The following is a 23,396-nucleotide window of genomic DNA, read 5'->3' on the forward strand; positions in this document are numbered from 1 at the left end:
GACGAGCTGGCATCGATAACTATGTACATCTTATTTTTACTCCCTGTCACTGGATTTGCCTTTCTTTTTCTTTCTTTTTTTTGTGAGTCTGCTGTGTGCGTTCACGTCATTAGAAACCTCATAGAGGAGAAAAACAAAACGAAACTGGGGGGTAACGAGGATTAACCGAAGTAAACGATTCTCCGATTTCTCATTTCGGAGGACGACGTCTCGTATCAGGATTCTTTATTTCTTCATACGGATAGTGTTTGAGGTTTACAAAATGTTTTGTTTGGAAAAGAAAAAAAGGAAGAAAAAAGTAAAAACTGGATGAAAATAAATTGTACAGGAACTGAAAAAAAACCCAACCCTAAATCTACATTTAACGCGTCCCTTTAGGACAGACCTCTTTATTGAGTCGTTTCAGGAAGGGGGGGGGGTATTCTGGATGGTATAGAAAGCAATACCATGTGGAGAGTGGGCTGAGAGAAGGCATGTAGAGAGGTGGAGTTTTCCAGCTACCTCGGAGTTGATGGCAGAGAGTATTTACGGTAAAGCAAACGGAATAGAGAGAGGTAACGGAAAACCCAGGGCAAACCAAAGTGTAAGACAATTAGAATGATATCTACCATATAATGCAGTTTGTTTACCATAGCGTGTCCAATGCCCGCGTGCTTCAGGAGAAAACAGGGGGAGGAAAAAGAAAATAATAATAATAATGATGACAAAGTGTAAACTCAATAAAACACACCTCAAGCCAAAAAACTGGGGGGGGGGGGGTAAAAAAAATCACCTCTTCTGCATAGGCAACAAGAAACCAACCAAAAAAAACTCCTGGCAGAAGTCTGAATAGATAAGTTCTTCCTGTTTGCACATATCAAATCATCCACATAAAGAAATAAAGAACGATTTGTGACACTTTTCTTTGTGCTATTTGTTTAAAGGGTCATCCAAAATTTAAAAACAAAAGGGGGGGGGAACAACCAATAACAATACATTTGTTAGTATGAAAGTCGCAGGTTAAGTAGAGAAAACAGGATGGCTGACATTCCGTGAGTGGCAGTGTTAGTCGTCAAAATGAAGAAGGAGAGAAAAGGGCAATGGAAATAAAATTCACCGAAAGGAAACATTCAGACTGGAGGAGCTCTGAAGCTTGTTGTTAGTAAGAGAGGCAAAAGTTAGCAAACCCGCGTCCAGCGGAGGACGAGTGTAGGGGAATGTTTAAAGGGCCGGTGTGTTGGACTGGGGACGGGAATGAGGGAGGCATATTGGTAACCTGATTGGCTAGTCTGGGCTGGGGGGGAGGGCGGGGCGTGGCCAGCGGACTGTAATGCTCTGCCAAAAACCAGCCTTGTGCGTATGGCCAACCCCGTTTTATCCCTTGTGAAGGTGTCTGTAAGCGCCTAAGAAAGCCGTTCTCAGGACCTCATTCAGTGAGCGGAGCCTCGCGAGTTGGAGAAAACCAGAAATAAATCATTGCAGTGCATTAAAAAGAGTTGAAAAAGATCAGCAATTTAAACAACTTCTGTAACACCGCTGCCATAGGCGTTTCTAGCCCATTTTTGGGGGGTGCTGCAGCACCCCTAAAATTGAAGAGATGTTTTATTTTTTACTGTATGTCCGTGTTTAATAAGCTGAAGAAATGTCAAAACCATATCTGGTATATGGTTTAAACGTAATATTTTAACAACAAAAATATAGCACCCCCCCCCATGCTTTGAAAATGGTTTGATCCACCCCCCCCCCCAAATTTATCTTGCCTGGCCGGCCAGCACTCTGGGTGCTCAGCACCCCTAAAGCTCTGATCCTAGAACCGCCCCTAAATAACTCCACGGTAAGGGGCACAGCGGAAACCGCATTCAAATCAACGTTGCATGTTGTTGAGAGAGCGCAGAAAGAAAGAGCAGAGGGGAAGAAGAATAAAAAGGGAGGAAGAAGAAAAGGAAGATTAGCGCGAGCATCTTCTCCACTGCCGACGCGGCTGCGTTCTGAAAGAGAGTGAGAGTCATTCATTTAGTCATGTTTCATGGAAAAAATAGACCCACGTTTTCTCTCAAGAAGAGCGACCTGGGGGGGAAACACACACACAGACACACACACACACACACACACACACACACACACACACAAAATGAGGTTTTTTTAGCTCTCTATTTTTTTTTTGGACTTCATTAACAATTTGAAGAGAGAGTAAATTAAAGTAAGACTGCCTTCGAGATGTTAATGCTTTTACTTCTTGGTGTGAGGATGCACAGAAGATAAGTCCATGTGTGTGTGTGTGTGGCTGTGTGTGTCTAGTTGGCCCTCTCTCTGTGTGGTTTTGTGTGGGACGGCTTACTCCGTGTTGACATGTGTGTGGGAGCTCGGCGTAAGCGGGCTGCCACAAACCGAGGCCTCCCCGAGGGACCAGTGGGCCGGTGCAGAACTGAACCCGCCCGCCCGCCCACCCAGCCAGCCAGCCATTCTTTGATCCGGGCCACGCTCAAGTGCTGCTGCGAATCCCCCCACTTTGTCTAATGACTACCGTTAATCCATTAGGGTAAATACGTCGCAGTGGTGGGTGGAACATTTGCATGTGCACACTGCGGTCCGCTCGCTGGAGACAGCACTGACGTGACTGGCTCCAAAAAAACAAAGAAAAGAAAAGTAAATAAGCTGAAACATCATTGGGCAGACGTGAAAGGGGGCTCAAAGGACTAGGAGCTCAACGAGGGCTAATCGAATTAAGGCAAACGCGCTCACGGAGGTGGCGATGGCTTTGGGCTTTTTAAATGCTGCCACGTGGTCAGTTTTACAATATACAGCACAGCAATGAGAGATTCTATAGCGAGGAGCATTTTGAATTCCCGGAGTTATAACTCCTTCACGGGGCATTTGATGATTGTATTCTGGTTATCTTTCGATCAAGTCTCGGGCAGAGCGGCTCTAGCGCGGCTGTGGGGAATTAATCCTAAAATTTCAGGTTTCTGAAGAGACACGAGGGTGACACCCTTTTGATGAAACAATGAGGGGAGTGGCAGGTCAAGGTTGCTCCTAGACTTATGGAAGAGAACTGGTAACATTTGATTGATTCAAAATAACTTTAGTGGGTCAAATGAAAGGTTGAAAAATGAATAGAACTGGATTTGTTCTGAATTTGCATGGATTCAAGGATGGAGCACCATTCTTCCAAAAGATATTCCCTCACTTGTCGTTTCGGTGATGGTGCTGGACAGTGCTGTCTAACACATCGGTCCAAAGTCTGCCATAGGTGTTCAAATGGGTTGAGATCTGGTGACTGTGAAGGCCATAGCATATGATTTACATCATCTTCATCCTCACCAAACCATCCAGTGACCCCTGGTGTCCTGTGGATGGGGGCACCGTCATCCGGGAAGAGACCACTCCCGTCAGGATAGAGGTGTCTCATCATAGGAAAAAGGTGATCACTCTGAATAACTTTGTATTGATTTGCAGTGACCCTTCCCTCTAAGGGAAGAAGTGGACCCAAACCATGCAGAGCCCCCAGACCCCCTCACTGTAGGGGTAAAGCATTCAGATTCTTATGTTATAGGGATGACACTCCATTAGCAGCCATAATGCTTATCAGTCTTTTCTGTGTCTCTGAAATACCACTGAGACGTGACATCCAGTGACTTCCCTGGAGGACAATCTGTGAATATGAAAACTACAAGCATAACTTCCTGGTTTGCTGCTACCTTCCGTGAGATATGTGTATTAAAACAAGCTACACTGTGTAAGAAAGTGCGGACAACAACACCACATACTGCTGTAGTCGCAAATGTCATCGAATGCAACTTTAAAGACGGCATTTCACAGATTTTCTGCACAATTTTCGAGTAATTTCAGAGACGCAGAAGGCTAGTCAGTATCACGGCTGCTAATGGAGTGTTATCCCTGTGACATACACAGATATTGAAAATCACAATTGTTTCCCTTTGATTTTGCAGGGGGACTTCTAAAATGAGGAGTTCAAGTATCTCGGGGTCTTGTTCACGAGTGAGGGTAGGATGGAGCGGGAGATTGACAGGCGGATTGGTGCAGCATCAGCAGTAACGCAGATGTTGTATCAGACTGTTGTGGTGAAGAGGGAGCTGAGCCGGAAGGCAAAGCTCTCAGTTTACTAGTCAATCTTTGCTCCAACCCTCACCTATGGTCATGAGCTTTGGGTAGTGACCGAAAGGTGAGATCGCGGATACAAGCAGCTGAAATTAGTTTTGTCCGAAGGGTGACTGGGCTCAGCCTTAGAGATAGGGTGAGGAGCTCGGACATCCGGAGGGAGCTCGGAGTAGAGACGCTGCTGCTTCGCATCGAAAGGAGCCAGTTGAGGTGGTTCGGGCTTCTGACAAGGATGCCTCCTGGGCGCCTTCCTTTGGAGGTTTTCCGGGCACTTCCAACTAGGAGGAGACCCCAGGGTAGACCCAGAACTCGCTGGAGGGACTACAGGTCCAATCTGGCCTGGGAACGCCTTGGGATCCCCCAGGGGGAGTTGGAGGGCGTTGCTGGGGAGAGGGATGTCTGGAGTGCCCTACTTAGCTTGCTGCCACCGTGACCCGACCCCGGAGAAGCGGCTGATGATGAGATGAGATGACTTCTAAAATGGCTACCAATGTAAGGAAAAATACCTACTTAAGCGTTTCTTTCCCATATACTATCGCTGAGGAGGCAATGTCTGCAGCGCTGCAGAAGTGCAGACTTGATTTGGTAGAGTCACATCTATGAGTGTGCAGGATGACAAATCTCACTGGTTTGTGTTGACAAACAACTACGCATGTAATAGAGGGCAGGAAAACAAGGGTAATTTAAAACAGATCGCTCCCCCATGTTGCTAATTTGCACCCTCTCTCAGCTTCATTTTCCCCCTCTGCTCATAGCGTCACTTTCAACTCTACCTCGCAACACGTCCCCATGCCTGGAAACCCTGCTGTGGTAGCGCATCACCCTCACTTTAATTGACCCATGTGGGAAAACAGAGGTTGGTGTTTGCCAGTGTTTACTGATGGAGAGTAAAGCTCGTAGTTAATATCAACAACCACGGGCCCCCGACAAAGTATTAACATGTTGGGTCTCTCTTGGGAACTCCCCCGGTGAGGAATCATCATACATCATGAATGAGGGGGGTAAAGTGAAGGGGGAAGCTATCCAGTTAATGCTATTAACATGGCTTCGCACTATTCATGTGGCTCTGGCATCACAGAGGGGGGGGGGGGTGATCGACTTAAGCTCCGCATCAACAAGGCGTGGAAGAACCACAGGGGGCACGCTAATGTTGACTGAGCGGGACGTACAGTAAATGCCACTTTTGTCAAGCGCTGCTCTGTGCAGCCACATATCAATGGGGGCATTTCTGAAATACAGCCGGCGGCGAACAAGCGAGCTAAATATTTAATGACGAACGCTGAAAATGATCAATGGCTCGTATAACAGGTGTCAGGCTCGTACTCGAGACAGATTTATCAACGTAACCTGGGAAGTTGTAAGACTGACTATTGTTCTTCTATATATTTGCAATTTGGTTATTTCATAGTGAGTGATAATGTTGATAGTGTAGGTACCAATGCAGGGAATTCAGGGGGCAGCCGGGAATCCGCCGCAGCTGGTACGTGAACCCGGGTCGCCCGCACCACGGGCGACTGCGCTAACCAGTCGACTAAAGGGCCCGACCCGTTAGCCAAGGGCTAGCGAGTCTGGTCATCCGTGTTCGTTACACTACCCGCCTCTTTCGGGAAGCGCGTCCCCGCGCTTCAGCATACCAGTTCCCCTCACGCCTCTGGGCGCACGCGCTTCCAATGGCCTCACGGTCTCACCAGCCCACTTCTGACACCAATGTAGCGAATTCAGGGGCAGCCGGAACCGCCGCAGCCGGGACATGAACCCGGGTGTCCCGCACCACGGGCGACTATGCTAATCAGTCAACTGAAGGGTCCGACTTTTAGTTGACTGATTATGGTGTGGTTATGGCATGGCGTGTCTCTGTGTGTGTCTGTGTGTATGTGTGTGTGTGTGTGTGTGTGTGGCTGGTGGGGCAGCAAATGGTCACTATTTTTGATTGGAGGGAAGGTAGTGGAGGGCAATGTAGTTTGTAGGCTAGAATAATGATTAGGTCCAAACAAAGAAGAAAAAAAAGAGAAAAATACTACGGTACGGGGAGGCACATCCATTAAAAAAAGAAGAAGATTAGTTTGAGTAAATATGCATGTGTATGTCTGGGGGAAGTGAGTGAGTGAGTGAGTGAGTGTGTGTGTGTGTGTGTGTGCCTGGGCAGTGTTTTTTTTTTTTTACACACATCTGCATCGGCACAGCAGCATGTGTACCTGTTTTGCATATACCGGGCAATGGAGAGCCTGCATGTGACCCCGCAGAATGGGGGGGCAACGGGCATGAATTCAGAATGCCTCTTTCAGGTACATTTAGTTCCGCATTCATTGCAATTATTCCACCTCCGCTGTAGTCCCCCTTTTCTCCCAGTCTGGCTCCAAGTAATGGAAGCTGGCACACAGGCTTCAGGTGCAAATATAAATGTCAACACAATTACGCCAGAGAGAGAGAGAACTCTGCAAACAGAGAGAGAGTGTGAATGTGTGTGTGAGAGCGGGAGAGAGGAAATGTTCATGAGTGTGTGTGTGGAATCCAAAAGGGAATATATTGTCTAGTGCAAAGAATGCAGACCTAATTCTCTGTCTCCCTCTCACCAGTAAAGAGACCCCCCCCCCCAATATCCTCTTTTCTACATTTCCATCTCAGACTTGCACTCTCTGTCTATTGTGTTCCGGCTTGCTCACTCCGCCTCGTCTCTATGTGTCTGACACATCCTTTGTGGTCTCTTCTCCCACCCCACCCCCCATCCCTTGATTTCTCTCTCTCTCTCTCTCTCTCCATCTCATGGATTGCCCTAATCTCTTGCCAGATCTCAAACCACATCGCTCTCCTCTTTGCAGCCGCTCAGACTGACTCTTGCCAAGTTTCTGTTGCCGGTCGCCACCTGTTTAAGTGTGCTAATGGTGCAGAGATTTGTTATCTGATTATAGGTCTGCCAGAGGGGGATGAATAAACATGAAAGTGGCGGTGCAGGTAGTGGCAAATGAGGCCGATGAGTGAGAAGCGGATGCGGGCGGATATGCTAATTCGGTGAAATGCTATGCAAATGAGCTTTTTTTTAATGCAAATGCACAGGTAAACCTTGTCAAGCAGCTATCAAATCCTGTCTATATATATACTGCATGCTGCACACACACACGCACTCACACACACACGCAAAGCTTACCTTGTTTGTACAGCACTTAACCTCACACACAAATTCACCCACCCACTTACTGTGAACAGTAAGGACCCCCCTTGGCTAGAGCACATTTAAAAATACTTAAAATGTTGTCGGCAGTAAACAAAAAAGGATTACAAGGGTGTTAGGACGTCATTATGTACATCAAACAAATCCACTGTCTCGGCCTCGCCGTGAATAGCAACCGCTGTTATCGCTAAAAATGAGCATGCACTGCATAGTAGGCCTACACTGATAGTTGACGGGCCCATGGATTTTAAATAACACTTTAGTCCGGGTAGCACAGCGGTCTATTCTGTTGCCTACTAACACGGGGATCGCCGGTTCGAATCCCTGTGTTACCTCCGGCTTGGTCTGCAGGTGGTAGCTGGTTGTGGGTATGTGTCATGGTCACTGCACTAGCGCCTCCTCGGGTCGGTCGGGGCGCCTGTTCGGGGGGGGGGGGTAGCGTGATCCTCCCATGTGCTATGTCTCCCTGGCGAAACTCCTCACTGTCAGGTGAAAAGATGCGGCTAGCGACTCCACATGTATGGGAGGAGGCATGTGGTAGTCTGCAGCCCTCCCCGGATCGGCAGAGGGGGTGGAGCAGCGACCGGGACGGCTCGTAAGAGTGGGGTAATTGGTCAGATACAATTGGGGAGAAAAAGGGAGAAAAAAAAATGCCTGGCCTTGTTGAAATGCTAAGCATGCACTCATCTGCATAGATGACACTGATTAATATCATCATAGCTGTTTGAATTCTTGAAATCCAAAAGGTGCAGAGCAAAAGAGCTGCAGCTATTTTTTAATAACCCTCCATCCTCACATGGTAATGTGTGCTGGTCGGGGTTTTTCCTGTCCTTGGAACATGAACTTGTTTAGGTTTTGTTATCTCTGCCACGTCTGCCGTCCTGTGGTGCACTCCAGGCTGCAAGGAAAGGTCAGCAGCACAGACACACATTACTGCAGTTGTGAATCTGGTCTTTGCCCTTAGCCCTTTCTTGAATCTCCATAATCCCCTCTGTTGTGCATGATTAAGACCTCCTCCCCGTCTAAATGCAAGGTGGAAGTGAGATAATAAAAACTCGAGACTTTCTAATAATAACTTTCAAACAAGTGAAATGCTAATACTCAGCAATGTCATGTTATCTTTCTTTTTGTTTCCCTTAAATTCCTAAGATTCGGTGTGCCAAGGCATTCCGTCTCTGTAAGTTCATAATTTAACAGTCAAAGAGTACCACTAGATGTGTTAATTAATGCTGTGATTAATAATATTTTAATATCCTAAATCCATAAAAATAATATACAGAGGTATCCAACACGCTTAAACAATTAATCTGATTGCTGGGTTTACAGCATAATGATATTCTGAAATTCATTACAAAGAAATATCATGCGCTTTTTTCTTTTAGTAGAAGGAAAAGGCAGTGCCTTGGCTACATTTTGCGCTAATATGTCAAGATACACTTGATTAATACTCCCACAGAAACATCCATCCATCCATCCGTTACCCAAACCGCTCATCCTGCTCAGGGTCATGAGGGGATGCTGGCCTATCCCAGCAGTCATTGGGTGGCAGGCGGGGAGACACCCTGGACAGGCTGCCAGGCCATCACAGGGCCCACACACACACACACACACATTCACACCTAGGGACAATCTAGTATGGCTGGTTCACCTGACCTACATGTCTTTGGACTGTGGGAGGAAACCGGAGCACCCGCAGGGAACCCACGCAGACACGGGGAGAACATGCAAACTCCACACAGAGGACAAACTGGGACGTCTCCCAAAGTTGGACTACCCCGGGGCTCGAACCCAGGACTTTCTTGCTGGGAGGCGACTGTGCTAACCACTGCGCCACCATGGCGCCCCCACAAAAACATGTGTTTCTTTAATGGTCGGTCTTCTCTGCATTCACTCTGACTGTTTGTGCCTACGTGGCATAAAGCCCACACTTCCCCAACTGCAATCAGGTGGCGGCTCAAACGAGAGCCACCTGACATCCTGTGGGCTCCCTGAGAGGTTTAAAAAGTACTCTTTTCTGGTAAAACAAAGACACTGAGCACAGCACTTCTCACACAGCAGCCACTCTGAGCCGCCTTGTGGCTATTCCCTATTGATTTTAAATCCTCATTGACGGAAAACAAAGTACCACCGGTAGTTTGAAAGAAGCGCAGTAGTGTTAATAGCAACTAACTCGACCTGAGCAGTAAACGTTTCATCCGGGAGAGGTGTGTGAGGCAGTAGATACAGCGGCAGGGAAAACAGTTACTTGAAGTCTGCAGGGAGAGTCCATTTACTAGCAGACAACATCGCCCAAACACTGTTGCTAGGCAACAAATTGCTAGCAAGGGGAGGGGGCAGAAGAGAGGGAGACAGAAGGACTTTTTACACGGCCTTCTCAAGGCGGGAAACTTGCGCCATTAATCCGCCTCACTGTTCCGTGTAAAAGGCACAAACACGGAATTTTGGGGGGGGGGGGGGCACTGTTGCTCCAGCGTGAAGCCGGAAGCGGAGGTAGTCACTGATCAACATCTGTATATAAGAGGGACAACTGGCAAGACGGGCCAGCCGACGCCGCTGCGTTACACGTCACGAAGCCTCTGCTTCCGGAACGCCAGCATGCCGTGTAAAACCCCACGCTGGGGCGGCTGCCTGTCTGGGCCAGTATAGAAAACAACGCCGGGGTAAAGACGGGTCTTCGTGACAGCAGTATTGTAGGATCTCTGTGTAAAAACGCCAAGAGAGTGAGGAAGGAGAGAGAGCGCGAGAGAGAGAGGAACAAGGGAAAATAGAAAGTGAGAGAGCGAGAGGGGCGGGTGAGGAGGGGGAAAAGAGAGGAAGCGTTTCACTCACAATTTGTAATTCTGCCCATTTAAATATGCCAGCGAAAGGTCTGATGGATGGCTGGGTGGATGGATGGGTGGATGGATAAAGGGGAGGGGGTAATTGCTGCTGTTAGCCTGATGATGCCTTACAGACAGCAGAGAAAGGAAGGTATCAAGGCTCCTCCTGCTGAGTGGGCGGTGCTGATGTCGCTATCGAGTCTTTAGAAATAAAAATGAATGTGATTGTTTCCCAGCAACCCTCCGGTAAAAGCGGCTACTGACACGGAGACGGGGGTTAATCGGATTACACTAAATGATCAAATAACTAAACATTATTACTTGATGATTCTTCATATTCTAAAACGCTACACCGCATTCTCACAAAACCATGTTGCCTCACATGACAGGACTGGGGTCATCCAGCGACGACTGACTTCTGTGGTTCCATGCCATGGACCTTGAAAGCTATTTTGTTATGATGTCTTTGTCTTGTATTTTCAACAGCTGTGTTTATCAGTGATATTCTGCACTTCCTCTGTCCTTCTCGTTGGGGGGAAAAGGTGCAGGTAGGCTGAGGACTGTGTGAAGGCTGTATGTTGTGTGTTGAATGTGAATCTGTGAAGCTGTCTGTTATGGATGGAAGACATGCAGGGAGACATGAAGTTGTTCAGAATTTGATAAAAGTGTGTGTGTGTGTGTGTGTTTACACAGATCTAACTGTGTTTGTGCTGTTAATGTTCCGTTAACAGTCTGTTTATAAAGCAACCTGTTGCTAAAGTTTGAAAGTTGACAAATAAATACAACATATATTCAATAAGCAACCCAGCCACTGAAGATGCTCAAACCAGTGCATTCTTCGTGCTGGTCCCAAGCCCCGATAAATGGGGAGAGTTGCGTCAGGAAGGGTATCCCGCGTAAAACCATTGCCACCAGTACTGCTGGCCAGCAGGGTGGGTGCTGGTGGAAACTATGCTGCTGTTGGGCGAAGGAGGAGAGGGGGAAGGCGTGTTCAGAGGCTGCAGGACAGGAAGAAGGGTAGGAGTGTGGGTGTGAGAGTCAGAACTTTGAATGCTGGCACTCTGACTGGTAAAGGGAGAGAGTTGGCTGATATGATGGGATGACATTGTGAGCTGTAGCGAGAGTAGGGTGCAGGTTGAGGAGAGCCTGGAGAGGTGGAGGTATGCACTGGAGAGAAGAGGAATGAACGTCAGGAGAAAGACGGAATACATATGCGTGAATGAGAGGGAGGACAGTGGAATGGTGAGGATGCAAGGAGTACAGGTGATGAAGGTGGATGAGTTTAAATACTTGGGGTCAACTGTCCAAAGTAACGGGGAGTGCAGGAGAGAGGTGAAGAAGAGAGGGCAGGCAGGGTGGAGTGGGTGGAGAAGAGTGTCAGGAGGGATTTGTGACAGAAGGGTACCAGCAAGAGTTAAAGGGAAGGTTTACAAGATGGTTGTGAGACCAGCTATGTTGTATGGTTTGGAGACAGTGGCACTGATGAAAAGACAGGAGGTGGAGCTGGAGGTGGCAGAGTTGAAGATAAGATTTGCATTGGGAGTGATGAAGAAGGACAGTATTAGGAACGAGTATATTAGAGGGACAGCTCAGGTTGGACAGTTTGGAGACAAAGCAAGAGAGGCAAGACTAAGATGGCTTGGACATGTGTGGAGGAGAGATGCTGGGTATATTGGGAGAAGGATGCTGAATATGGAGCTGCCAGGGAAGAGGAGAAGAGGAAGGCCAAAGAGGAGGTTAATGGATGTGGTGAGGGAGGACATGCAGGTGGCTGGTGTGACAGAGGAACATGCAGAGGACAAGAAGAGATGGAAATGGATGATCCGCTGTGGCGCCCCCTAACGGGAACAGCCGGAAGTAGTAGATATTCAAGACCCAAAAATTCAGTACTATGAATGCGTTGTGAAAAGAGAATGCGAAGGGCCTTTTTGTATCTACCACGAATGCAAAATGTTTGATTTTTGTGCATATAGGTGAACGTATGTGTATTTATGTGTATAATTGAGCAGGTCGGTGAGAGCATTCTGCAATGCCCCCCCCATATGTCACTGTATCAGTCACTCCTGTGTTCAGAGTGTAGAGAGTTCAGGGGGCAGCCGGGAACCGCCGCAGCCAGGACATGAACTCAGGTCTCCCGCACCACAGGTGGCTAAGTTAATCAGTTGACTAAAGGGTCCAACCCGTTAGCCAGCCGGCTAGCAAGTCTACTCATTCACTGCCCCCCTCCTTCGGGACACGCGTCCCCGCGGATCAGCATATCAGCTCCTTCACACCTCTGGGCGCACACACTTCTGATGGCCTCACGGTGTCACCATCCCACTTCTGACACCAATGTAGCGAGTTCAGGGGTCCGCCGGGAATCGCCGCAGCCGGGACGCGAACCCGGTTCGCCCACACCAAGGAAGACTACGTTAACCTGTCGACTAAAGGGTCCGACCCGTTAGCCAAGGGCTAGCGAGTCTAGTCATTCTTGGTCATTAAAAGAGTAATGGATTACATTTATCCAATTACATGTATGGATTAAAATAGCAGAATGGAGGTGATCTGAAGACAAAGTTAAGTGACTGTAATTCCTTCATTATATTCCAAGAAAAAAAATAGACTACAGACAAATCTGTACAGCAAATCAAAGTTAACTGAATCTCCATTAAAGATCAGTTCCTTGGTAACGCTACTACTCTCTGGAAACAGGTAAATCTGGTCTTTATGTGGTTTCCACAAGTTGTGATTTCATTTGCTCTCTTTTGCAGATTCCAGATACGTTCTGAGGGCATCGGTAACCAATGTTGTGGACGGAGACAGAGGGACTTTCCATACAGCATCTGATACACCGGCATTGTTTTTCCACTACCCTGAACTTTATGGCTATAAAAATAATTTAAATCTGCATTCATCATGGAATAATGCAGTGCCTAGCACAGTACTGACTGGCTATGTGAGACAGGGAAAAAAGACAGCGTGCCGTTTCACAGATATTGCGGCAGATCGGCCGTGTCCGAAATGAACTCCGGGCCAGTGTTTGAACCCCACAACAATACATTCGGTGTTTAAAGGAGGAGAGCAAATCTATCTGATCTCTGTAATCCAATAGCCACACCCAAAGTCTAATTCTATATAAGAGAGAGACAGAGAGAGAGAGAGAGAGAGAGACAGTGAGCGAGAGCGAGGGAGAGAGACAGAGAAACAGACAGACAAGCGAGACAGAGCAAGAGAGAGAGCAAGAGAGACAGAGCAAGAGACAGAGAAAGAGAGAGACAGAGCGAGAGACAGAGAAAGAGAGACAGAGTGAGAGCGAGAGAGCAAGAGAGACAGAGCGAGAGACAGAGAAAGAGAGAGACAGAGCACACGAGAGACAGAGAGAGAGACAGAGAGAAAGAGAGACAGAGTGAGAGACAGAGAGAAAGAGAGACAGAGAGAGAGACAGAGAGAAAGAGAGACAGAGTGAGAGACAGAGAGAAAGAGAGACAGAGTGAGAGACAGAGAGAAAGAGAGACAGAGAGAGAGACAGAGAGAAAGAGAGACAGAGTGAGAGACAGAGAGAAAGAGAGACAGAGTGAGAGCGAGAGAACAAGAGGGACAGAGCGAGAGACAGAGAGAAAGAGAGACAGAGTGAGAGAGAGAGGTAGTGAGCAATGGGAAAGAGAGCGAGCGGCAGACAGAAGAAGAAGAGATGACAGATAGGGGAGTGAGCGGAAGGTAGAAAGTAACCAAGCAGAGGCACGAAAATTAGCAAAAAGACAGAAAGCCGGGAAAAAGAACGAGAAAAGGATATTTTAGAAGAGTTCACACGTCTCTCTCTCTTTCCTCTCTCTCTCTCTCTCTTTCCTCTCTCTCTCTCTCTCTCTCTCTCTCTCTCTCTTTCCTCTCTCTCTCTCTCTCTCTCTCTGCAGACAGTGGCTAAGCCTGGCCCAGTTCACAGACCCAGAGCCCGTTCAGGGATTTTTGGTTTCTTTAAGCCACAGTGGTGTGTGTGTGTGTGTGTGTGTGTGTGTGTGTGTATATACGTGTGTGTGTGTGTGTGTGTGTGTGTGTGTGTGTGTGTGTGTGTGTGTGTGTGTGTGTGTGTGTGTGTGAATAAAAGGCAGCTTTCCTTTGTTCTGCCTCCCTTACTGCCCCAAACTTCACCCATTCCCGGAGACACCACCCTCTGCACAGATATGCTCACTGTCTCCACGTCTTTGTTTCGTATTTACATGTGTGTGTCTGAATCTGTGCGTGCTGCTGCAGATTACTCCTATCTACCTCCCTCTGTTGCTCTGTCATGCTTTCTCCCTTTCAGGTTTAAAATAGACAGACACACACACACACACACACACACACACACATACACACACCATCCGTCCTCCCATTCCCCCAGCATGCTGCAGCCTTGCAGAGCCGGCGGCTCGTGTTTCCTGCGGTCTCCGCCGGGACCCGGGTGCCTCTTAACCACACAGACGGATGGCGCACGTCCAGGCGGCTCACAGGATTCGACAGGATCAAAGAATCAATTCATTTGGTCCTTTTTATTTCGCTCATTTCTTCGTATACTTCCAAGCAGGACCGCTTACACATACAAACACCTATCATGTAGTATAATGTACACATCCCATAACCAAACAGGGGCAGGAAGAAGAAAAACTACACGCTACTTTCTTACGAGCGCAGCGGAAATAGCGGGAAGTCATTGAAAAGATGATGCAAGCCTATGTTGCTGATGCACAGCAGCCGTTTCACCAGGCTAACAACAGCCCACTCAGGAATCTGATGCTGTTGGAACATCTTCAACACGTCCAAATGGCTAAGACTGGGCACTTACCAGTCAGTCCCCGCCCCAGCCCTCACCTATGGTCATGAGCTTTGGGTAGTGACCGAAAGGGTGAGATCGCGGATACAAGCGGCTGAAATGAGTTTCCTCCGTAGGGTGTCTGGGCTCAGCCTTAGAGATAGGGTGAGGAGCTCGGACATCCGGAGGGAACTCGGAGTAGAGCCGCTGCCCCTTCGCGTCGAAAGGAGTCAGTTGAGGTGGTTCGGGCATCTGATTAGGATGCCTCCTGGGCGCCTTCCTTTGGAGGTTTACTGGGCACATCCAATTGGGAGGAGACCCTGGGGTAGACCCAGAACTCGCTGGAGGGACTACATGTCCGACCTGGCCTGGGAACGTATTGGGATCCCCCAGGAGGAGCTGGAGGGTGTTGCTGGGGAGAGGGATGACTGGAGTGCCCTACTTAGCTTGCTGCCACCGCGACCCGACCCCGCAGAAGCGGCTGAAGATGAGATGAGATGAGATGAGATGAGATGAGATGAGATGAGATGAGGTGAGTGAGATGAGATAAGATGGACTAAATCTGGTTGAAAAGTGAAAGTCTAGTAGAAGTCTAAATCTCTTAGCTGGAGTGCAGAGTAGCCACAAAGAAACCAAAAACAATCTATTCTCACACAATATATAGACCTGCGATAAGTAGTCTTGCGTTGTGTATCTCAGGAAGTTAAAGTTGTCTAGGTGATATGTAATTTTGTAATGGTTAATTAAAATTCTTGGCCCAGAAGTGGGCTACATTTAGCCGGATGCATGGTTGCCAGGTTGAAATCAGGTCTAGAGGGTAAACCTTGTAAACCCGAGGACGGACCTATTTATTTATGTTTTTCTCTATGTAGCCCGTTTTGGTATACGCACACACTGAATCGTTTACACAAGTCTTACTTTCCCAGACATGTGGAAGTGAAGACCTACGTTTCTCTCGTTCCCTCACTCTGCAGCATGTTTAGACAGCGCGCAGCCTCTGAGGATGGTAAGGGCCAGCCAGGTCACTCGTGCTGAGGTCTACAAGCCGTCCATGATGCTAGATCATCATGTCAAGAGAGGGGAGAAAAGAGGAGGGGGGAGTGAAGGAAGAAGGGAGGGAAGGTGCAGAGTGCAGAATTGCACAGGAGGAGAAGAGGAGTTGATAGGAGGAACACTGTTTGTGCAGACGTCTGTGTGCTGGGGATAGTGTCGGGGGACGGGAGAGCGATGGACAGGTCGGTGTGTGCACGTGCATGTATTTGTGTGTGTGTGTGTGTGTGTGTGTGTGTGTGTGTGTGTTTTGGAGGGCCTTGCACTGATGAGAGGTCAAGCCAAGTGTCCTTGCCTGCCTATCACACATAAACCACAGGGACCAGTCAAACTGTTCACACACACACACACACACACACACAAACTGCCTTCCTCTATACACCGCAACACACACACAAACTGTGAATGTTCTCATTCACAGACAAACTGCCTTCCCATATACACAGCAGCAGTACTGGATCCCACCATTAGGGGGAGCTCTGATACTTTGGAGGGTGTGCTGTGTTGTCCTTTTTCCCCCCCTACACAGCCTCCTTTGCTGGAGAATCCCTACCACCCCACATAACGCTGCCTGCTTTATTCTGCCCCGTACAAATGTGACGGATTCATAGGGTTTTGGGAGACAGAGGGGGACTGAGCACCACACACAGCAGGACAGACGAGTCCACATGCAAGCTCGCAGGCTCTGTACTCACTGCTGCAGCAGCAGATACGCGTAACGTTGCAACAGCCATTACGACCGATAAGCGGAAATTGGACGAGACTCTGGAGACCAGTGGAACCGTGCAGTCCACTGCCCGTGCTGAGGACCAGAGGATATTTTCAACGCATGATATGCGACCAGCCCCGAGGGCGGTACAGTGCGAGTTTATCACTGTTCGCTCACAGACAGAGGGTCCCGGGTTTGATCCTGGAATAGCTTCCGAGTACTTCTACCAGCCCTTCCTACTGGTCAACGTCGAGGAACACGCCACAGGAGACCCCAGATGAGGCAGGAAAATATAAAAAATTCTGACATGACGGACTTTTCGTTGGGGTGTTGTGGGGCGCTCCAGACACCACATCGCTGTTCTTAGATTATGGCACACGACAGGGAGTAAAGACGGCCATTCGTTGTTCCCGGCGTTCATAATCGAACCCATCCATCCATCCTTTATCCAAACCGCTTATCCTGCTCTCAGGGTCGTGGGGATGCTGGGGCCTATCCCAGCAGTCACTGGGCAGCAGGCGGGGAGAAACCCTGGACAGACCGCCAGGCCATCACAGAACCGCCAGGCCATCACAGAAACGCCAGGCCATCACAGAACCACCAGGCCATCACAGAAACGCCAGGCCATCACAGAACCACCAGGCCATCACAGTACCGCCAGGCCATCACAGTACCGCCAGGCCATCACAGAACCACCAGGCCATCACAGACCACCAGGCCATCACAGAACCGCCAGGCCATCACAGAACCGCCAGGCCATCACAGAACCACCAGGCCATCACAGTACCGCCAGGCCATCACAGAACCACCAGGCCATCACAGTACCGCCAGGCCATCACAGAACCACCAGGCCATCACAGGTTCATAATCGAACCCGATGCTGGAAATTTGTCGGCGATGAAAAAATCGCGTCAAAATCAGGCTAAAATGGTGTAGTTTGATCCCGGCATGAACCTGCTGGATTTCTGTGGTTGTAAATAAAACTCTCGGCCCTAATTTCCGAGAGAGCGAGAGAGAGCGAGAGAGAGCTGCAAACTGTGAACAGCGGTTTCTACCCCCCCCCCCCGCTACATCCTGAGTGATTGTGAATGCTGCTGATTAATAAATAATGCTTTGTTTGTAACGGCGGTTTTGTTTAGGTTTAACTGCTCGTGCATCCTCCAGTGTGCTCCAGCCACTGTGGATTTTTTGATTCGTCCCGTGACCTTTTCTCTCCCCCCGACCCGCCGGAACAGCACCGTCCCTGTGTTTTGGGACCCCCTGATTCACAAATTAAGTGCGGTGTATGTGTGAGAGGCAGGTCAATGTCGTCGGTATTCCTCCCGCTGCTTCTCAGCAGTACGGGCCGGTGTACACCCACAGAGCTCTTTAACGCCGAAGCCGCCAACTACATCTCTTAGGATGCTCCACCTCTGTGCACTCGTGTGGATTAGCGGAGACAGACACCGTGTTGTAGCTGGTTCAGCTATCGGGTAAAATAAAAACAACAAAAAACAAATACATGTAACTTTTCTCCCAGCGGCAGTAACATTATACATCACGTGTCTGATGTATAATCAGGGGCTGATTCTCGTATCCACAGCGATGGAGAATGACTGGGCAGGTGGTATTTGGTGTCTTGCTCAAGACCACTTCCTGTTCAGACACAAAGTAGCTATTTCTGATCAATGAGTCTGTGTTGCATGTACTAAGTATTGATCTCACATTCTGGGTATCTTCATAAACCCTGTGGCTCCGAGATTTGAGTTGTAACAAAATACCTGTAACTTCCAAGTACTCGGACATGTTGCAGGACTATTCCAGTCTTACTGATTTGTGATCACGATATAAAATTCCACATTGTGTCTTAATGTAGTAGCGTGCGTCATGCTAATTGTGGTTAGGTGTGCTGGCTGGCAGTGTAAATCCTTACCAAATGTCGACGGCCTGAACTCATTAAGATCTCCCGCTGCTGACCACGAAGAGCATAACACATTTACCTCCCACCATGGGCGCGCATGTGTGTGTGTGCAACCACCTCTTTTTGAGTCTATATGTGTCATTGTTAACATATATGCAGTAATATCATCATCCAATACCAGCTCTCACATCACGTGCCTATGGTCACATTTCTAAGCCACCGTGCTTAAGATGTATAAGATATATAAGTATCTTACACCCTATGAAATATGTTATCATTGTCATTTTGTTGGGGGGGGGGTGTTGGATCCCCCCCTTTTCTCCCCAATTGCACTTGGCCAATTACTCCTATTTTCTGAGCCGTCCCGGTCGCTGTTCCACCCCCTCTGCCGATCCGGGGAGGGCTGCAGACTACCACAAGCCTCCTCCCATACATGTGGAGCCGCCAGCCACTTCTTTTCACCTGACAGTGAGGAGTTTCACCAGGGGGACGTAGCGTGCGGGAGGATCACGCTATTCCCCCAAGTTCCCACTCCTACGTGAACAGATGCCCCGATTGACCAGGGGAGGCGCTAGTGCGGCGACCAGGACACAACCCACATCCGGCTTCCCACCTGCAGACACGGCCAATTGTGTCTGTAGGGATGCCCGACCAAGCCGGAGGTAACACCGGGATTCGATCCGGTGAGCCCTGAGTTGGTAGGCAACGGAATAGACCGCCAAGCTACCCGGACGCCCGTATCATTGTGGTTTTGATGTCAGTGCAGTATGCCAGTGCAGTAGTCTGACAGTGGCGATCGTTTTTAACTTCAGCAGATGAAAGTTAAGCATACACGCTACTGTGTGTTAACGCATTCACTTCAGGCCTTTTCTGCAACATGGGGCGCTCGCCGTACCCACTACTAGTATTGGAAAGCCATTCTTTTCCATCATAACAACTGAATCCCTAGGAAAAGTAAGCAAGGCAGTTTTAAGTGGAATTGACTGCATTTCATTGCCACTATCTGCAACTGCCAATGGACGACCTGGTGTATCGAGCCTCTGCTGCTAATACTGCTCAATTTGTCTGGCCTGTGTATTAATGAGTGTGTGTGTGCATGCTCTGGTGTGTGTGTGTGTGTGTATGTGTGTGTTCGCTTGTGTTGTTTTCCGCCACATGTATGTGAAAGTTGAAGAGATAAACCGTGCTGTGATGCATGAGCACAAACAGACACGCATCCGCATGCAGGCCTTTCTGTTGCCATGGCTCCTGTTTCCCCATTACCTGCGATTACCGGTTTGTAAAGCTGTGCCAGTTAATCTGTTCAGAAAGGGTGTAAGTGCAATGTTGCCTTTGATAAATTACGGTGCATCGTCCCGTCTGTACAGCTCAGAACAGGATGTGCACGCACAGCGAGTTGAGCACTGTCGACTTTTTCTCTTAATAACCAAAATTTATAGATATGAATGTGATAATAACACAAGCACGCACACACACACACACAAATTATCTTATCTTATCACAGGAAATTGTGGCATTAATAGTCTTGCTGTGATTAGGATTATAGGACTATGATTGACCTTGAGAAGCTCTATGACCTTTCACCCCAGAATGCTCCCTGAGTGTGTGAGAACAGAAACAAAAACGACAACACATATCAGCACCGGTCCTCTGTCCCGCTTCAACCTGAAATAAGAGAAAATTAAAATAAGTTGTGCAGCAGGTGACAGGAGAGGAGGGCAGACGCCCAGTCGACACCACCACTGAAGAAGAAAGAATGAAAGCAAAGGAGTCAAACAGCTAGACAGTTGAATCCGCGGCGGTGAAGCAAGATGGGCGCTGGACTCGGAGCCCAGCCTCAACACCCCCCCAACCCCCCCAGATGCGTGCATGCGTTTACCTGGCGCAGGTTGCGGGTGACGCGCACGTCGTGCCAGGCGTTGTCATTGAACTTGCCATTGACGGGCTCCACCAGGGCCTCAAAAGCCCCCGAGCCCAGGTTGATCACCAGCCACACGGCGCCGCTCTTCAGGGACAGGTTGACGTAGTCGGCCGACTTGCCGGTGTGCAGCATGAGGCCGTTCCGCTGCAGCGTGCGAAAGGAGAGCGTGATCTCGTCAGTGCTGCTCTGGATGGGCGTCATCGACAGGTCGTAGCAGAAGAACTCGTTGCCCTTGAAGGTGGCCACCGACTCTTCCTTACCTGGAGGAGGAGGAGGAGGAGGAGGAGCAGGTAAACAAAGTATCACAATAACATATCTACCCATCTATCTGTATACCCATCTATGGAGAGAGAGTGTTTGAAAGTGTGTTGGTAGGAGAAAGCGAGGGGTGGGCGGGGGTGAAATAGAATGACATAACTTAGATTCAGGAACGACTCAAAAGAGAGAGAGAGAAAGAGTCATGTTGACATGTTGCTTCTGTCCTTCAGTCTCTCAGTTTGCAGTGTGCACCCTCCTTCTGACACGAGCTTCTCTCACACTCTCCCAGCCAAAAGCTGCTCAAACATGCACACACATCAAACACACACACTGCCTAACAGTGTGTGTGTGTGTGTGTGCGTGCGCGAGTGGCATGTATGTATGTGTGCGAGTGTGAATGTGTGTGAGCGTGCAGGTGTGAGTGTGTTTGCGCAAGCGTGCATGTATGTGTACGAGTGTGCGTGTGTGTGCGAGCATGCATGCATGTGCAAGTGTGCATGCACGAATATGCATGTGTGCGTGCGAGCATGTGTGTGTATGTGTAGCGTGTGTAAGTGTAAACGTGTGTGTGAACGTGCATGTGTGCATGTGTGTGCAAGTGTGTGCGAGTGTATGTGCTTGTGTGTGTGTGTCTGCCTGTCAGGAACTGAACACACATATACCTGCAGCTGTTTCTACAGGAGATACTGATGTAATAACACGAATATAACACTGCAATTTTCACACGATTGACACTTACAACAGCAATGTTTCACAAATGGCTGCAAATACACAATATGCATATGTGATACACTCCAAAGTTGCAGTTCACGGTGACTAAAAAAAAGAGGCATAAGTGTAACGAACATAATGACACTAAGTAAACTGGCATTAAAAGCAATGCTAACAAGCTCTTTAAAAATACTCTTGTGAATTATATCACCATGCGTGCTGGGATTTAAACTGTTCCTCAGGCTGTAAGTGATGATGAAGCAGATAAAACCACCCAGGGGACAAACGACCGGCGGCACCGTCGCCTCCTTTTCTGCTTCAAACTGCTACTCTAACTGACAGAGTCACAAAGCAGCTAAACCCTCCATACAAGCCGCGATCTGAAGTGACACTTGGCTTCCTGTGGCCGCCCGCTCCCCCGGGGAAGCATGCTGCAGGGACCTGCCGCAGGTAATGAGGGCTAGACCACGCACGGCAGCAGCCAGATAGGGAAAGTAAACTTGCCAGGGGGCGCCTGCGGAGGAAGGTGGGTCATCAAATCCAATTTGTCCCCAAAGTTCCACGACTGCGAAAAATCACTCCCAATACCGCCGTTTATTTATTTCCCCGGGCATGCCTAAGTGTGTGTGTGTGTGTGTGTGTGTGTGTGTGTGTGTGTGTGTGTGTGTGTGTGTGTGTGTGTGTGTGTGTGTGTGTGTGTGTGTGTTGTTGGTTGTCAGGTGGATCAAGAGCAAACTCTTGAGAGCAAGCCAGTAGCCACATTTTGGGTGAAATGAGAAGCGTACTGAATGAGAAAAGGGTATCTCAGTCCCTACGTGCATGCTGGTTATTGATGAGAATGGACTTTTACACATGTTCCATGTGGAGTAGGACTGCAAGGTGCACCGCTACCTACCTACCTACCTACCTACCTACCTACCTACCTACCTACCTACCTATCTCTCTATCTATCTCATTATATATATATATATATATATATATATATATATATATATATATATATATATATATATATATATACACACACACACACAGGCGGCCTGTCCAGGGTGTATCCCTGCCTGCCGCCCAATGACTGCTGGGATAGGCTCCAGTATCCCCGCGACCCTGACAGCATTTGGATAATGGATGGATATAGTATATATCAAGATAGATGTAGGAAAAAACTAAGACATTGCAGAACAAGCCTGTTTTGTGCGTGAGAAAGAAGAAAAAAAAACACAGCCAATAAATACTACGTTGCTCTGCGCCACGCTCCTAGTTACGGTGCACAGCAACCAATGGGAGTAAGTAAGTAAGTCACTAACCAATGGGAGGATAAAAATCATCTGAAAAATAACATCAGAAACGTTACAAACAATGGGGGAGGGACTGGGGCTCGTTTTGAAAAAGCAAGGACTTAGAGGGCTATAAAAAATGCTATATATATATATATATATATATATATATATATATATATATATATATGTGTGTGTGTGTGTGTGTGTGTGTGTGTGTGTGTGTGTGTGTGTGTGTGTGTGTCCATTGAGGCAGGGGTCTACCATACCAGACAAGACCCAAGATGCAGGCTGTGCAAAGGTGCCCCTGAGACAGTCCAGCACTTAGTATAGCAGGGTGTAAGATGCGAGCTGGGAAAGTGTACACTGAAAGGCAAAGCCAAGTGGCTGGGATGGTGTACAGGAACATCTGTACTGAATACAGACTGGAAGTCCCCAAGTCCAAATGGGAGACACCGCCAAAGGTGGATGAGAATGGCAGAGCTAAGATCCTGTGGGACTTCAAGTTCCAGACCGACAAGCAGGTGCTGGTTAACCAACCAGACATTGTGGTGGTCGACGAGGAACAGAAGACAGCAGTAGTGATCGATGCAGCGGTCCCGAGTGATGGCAAGATCAGGAAGAAAGAGCGTGAGAAGCTAGAGGAAGATCAAGCGCTGAGGGAAGAATTAGATCGGATGTGGAAGGTGAAATCCACAGTAGTCCCAGTGATAATAGAA

The 23,396-nt window shown here is 48.4% G+C and overlaps 1 protein-coding gene across 1 annotated transcript in view; it reads right to left on the reverse strand.

Moving 5' to 3' along the window:
• Positions 1–23,396, reverse strand: part of nrxn2b (neurexin 2b) — a 919,866-nt gene that overhangs the window by 541,936 nt on the left and 354,534 nt on the right. The window contains exons 5-6 of the mRNA XM_056300763.1: positions 20,390–20,691; positions 630–653 (exon numbers count right to left, since the gene is read on the reverse strand). Coding sequence (XP_056156738.1) covers positions 630–653; positions 20,390–20,691 — 326 coding nt within the window. The remainder of the gene's footprint in view (positions 1–629; positions 654–20,389; positions 20,692–23,396) is intronic.

The sequence above is a fragment of the Lampris incognitus genome, chromosome 20, assembly GCF_029633865.1.
Source record: "Lampris incognitus isolate fLamInc1 chromosome 20, fLamInc1.hap2, whole genome shotgun sequence".
NCBI lineage: Eukaryota > Metazoa > Chordata > Actinopteri > Lampriformes > Lampridae > Lampris > Lampris incognitus.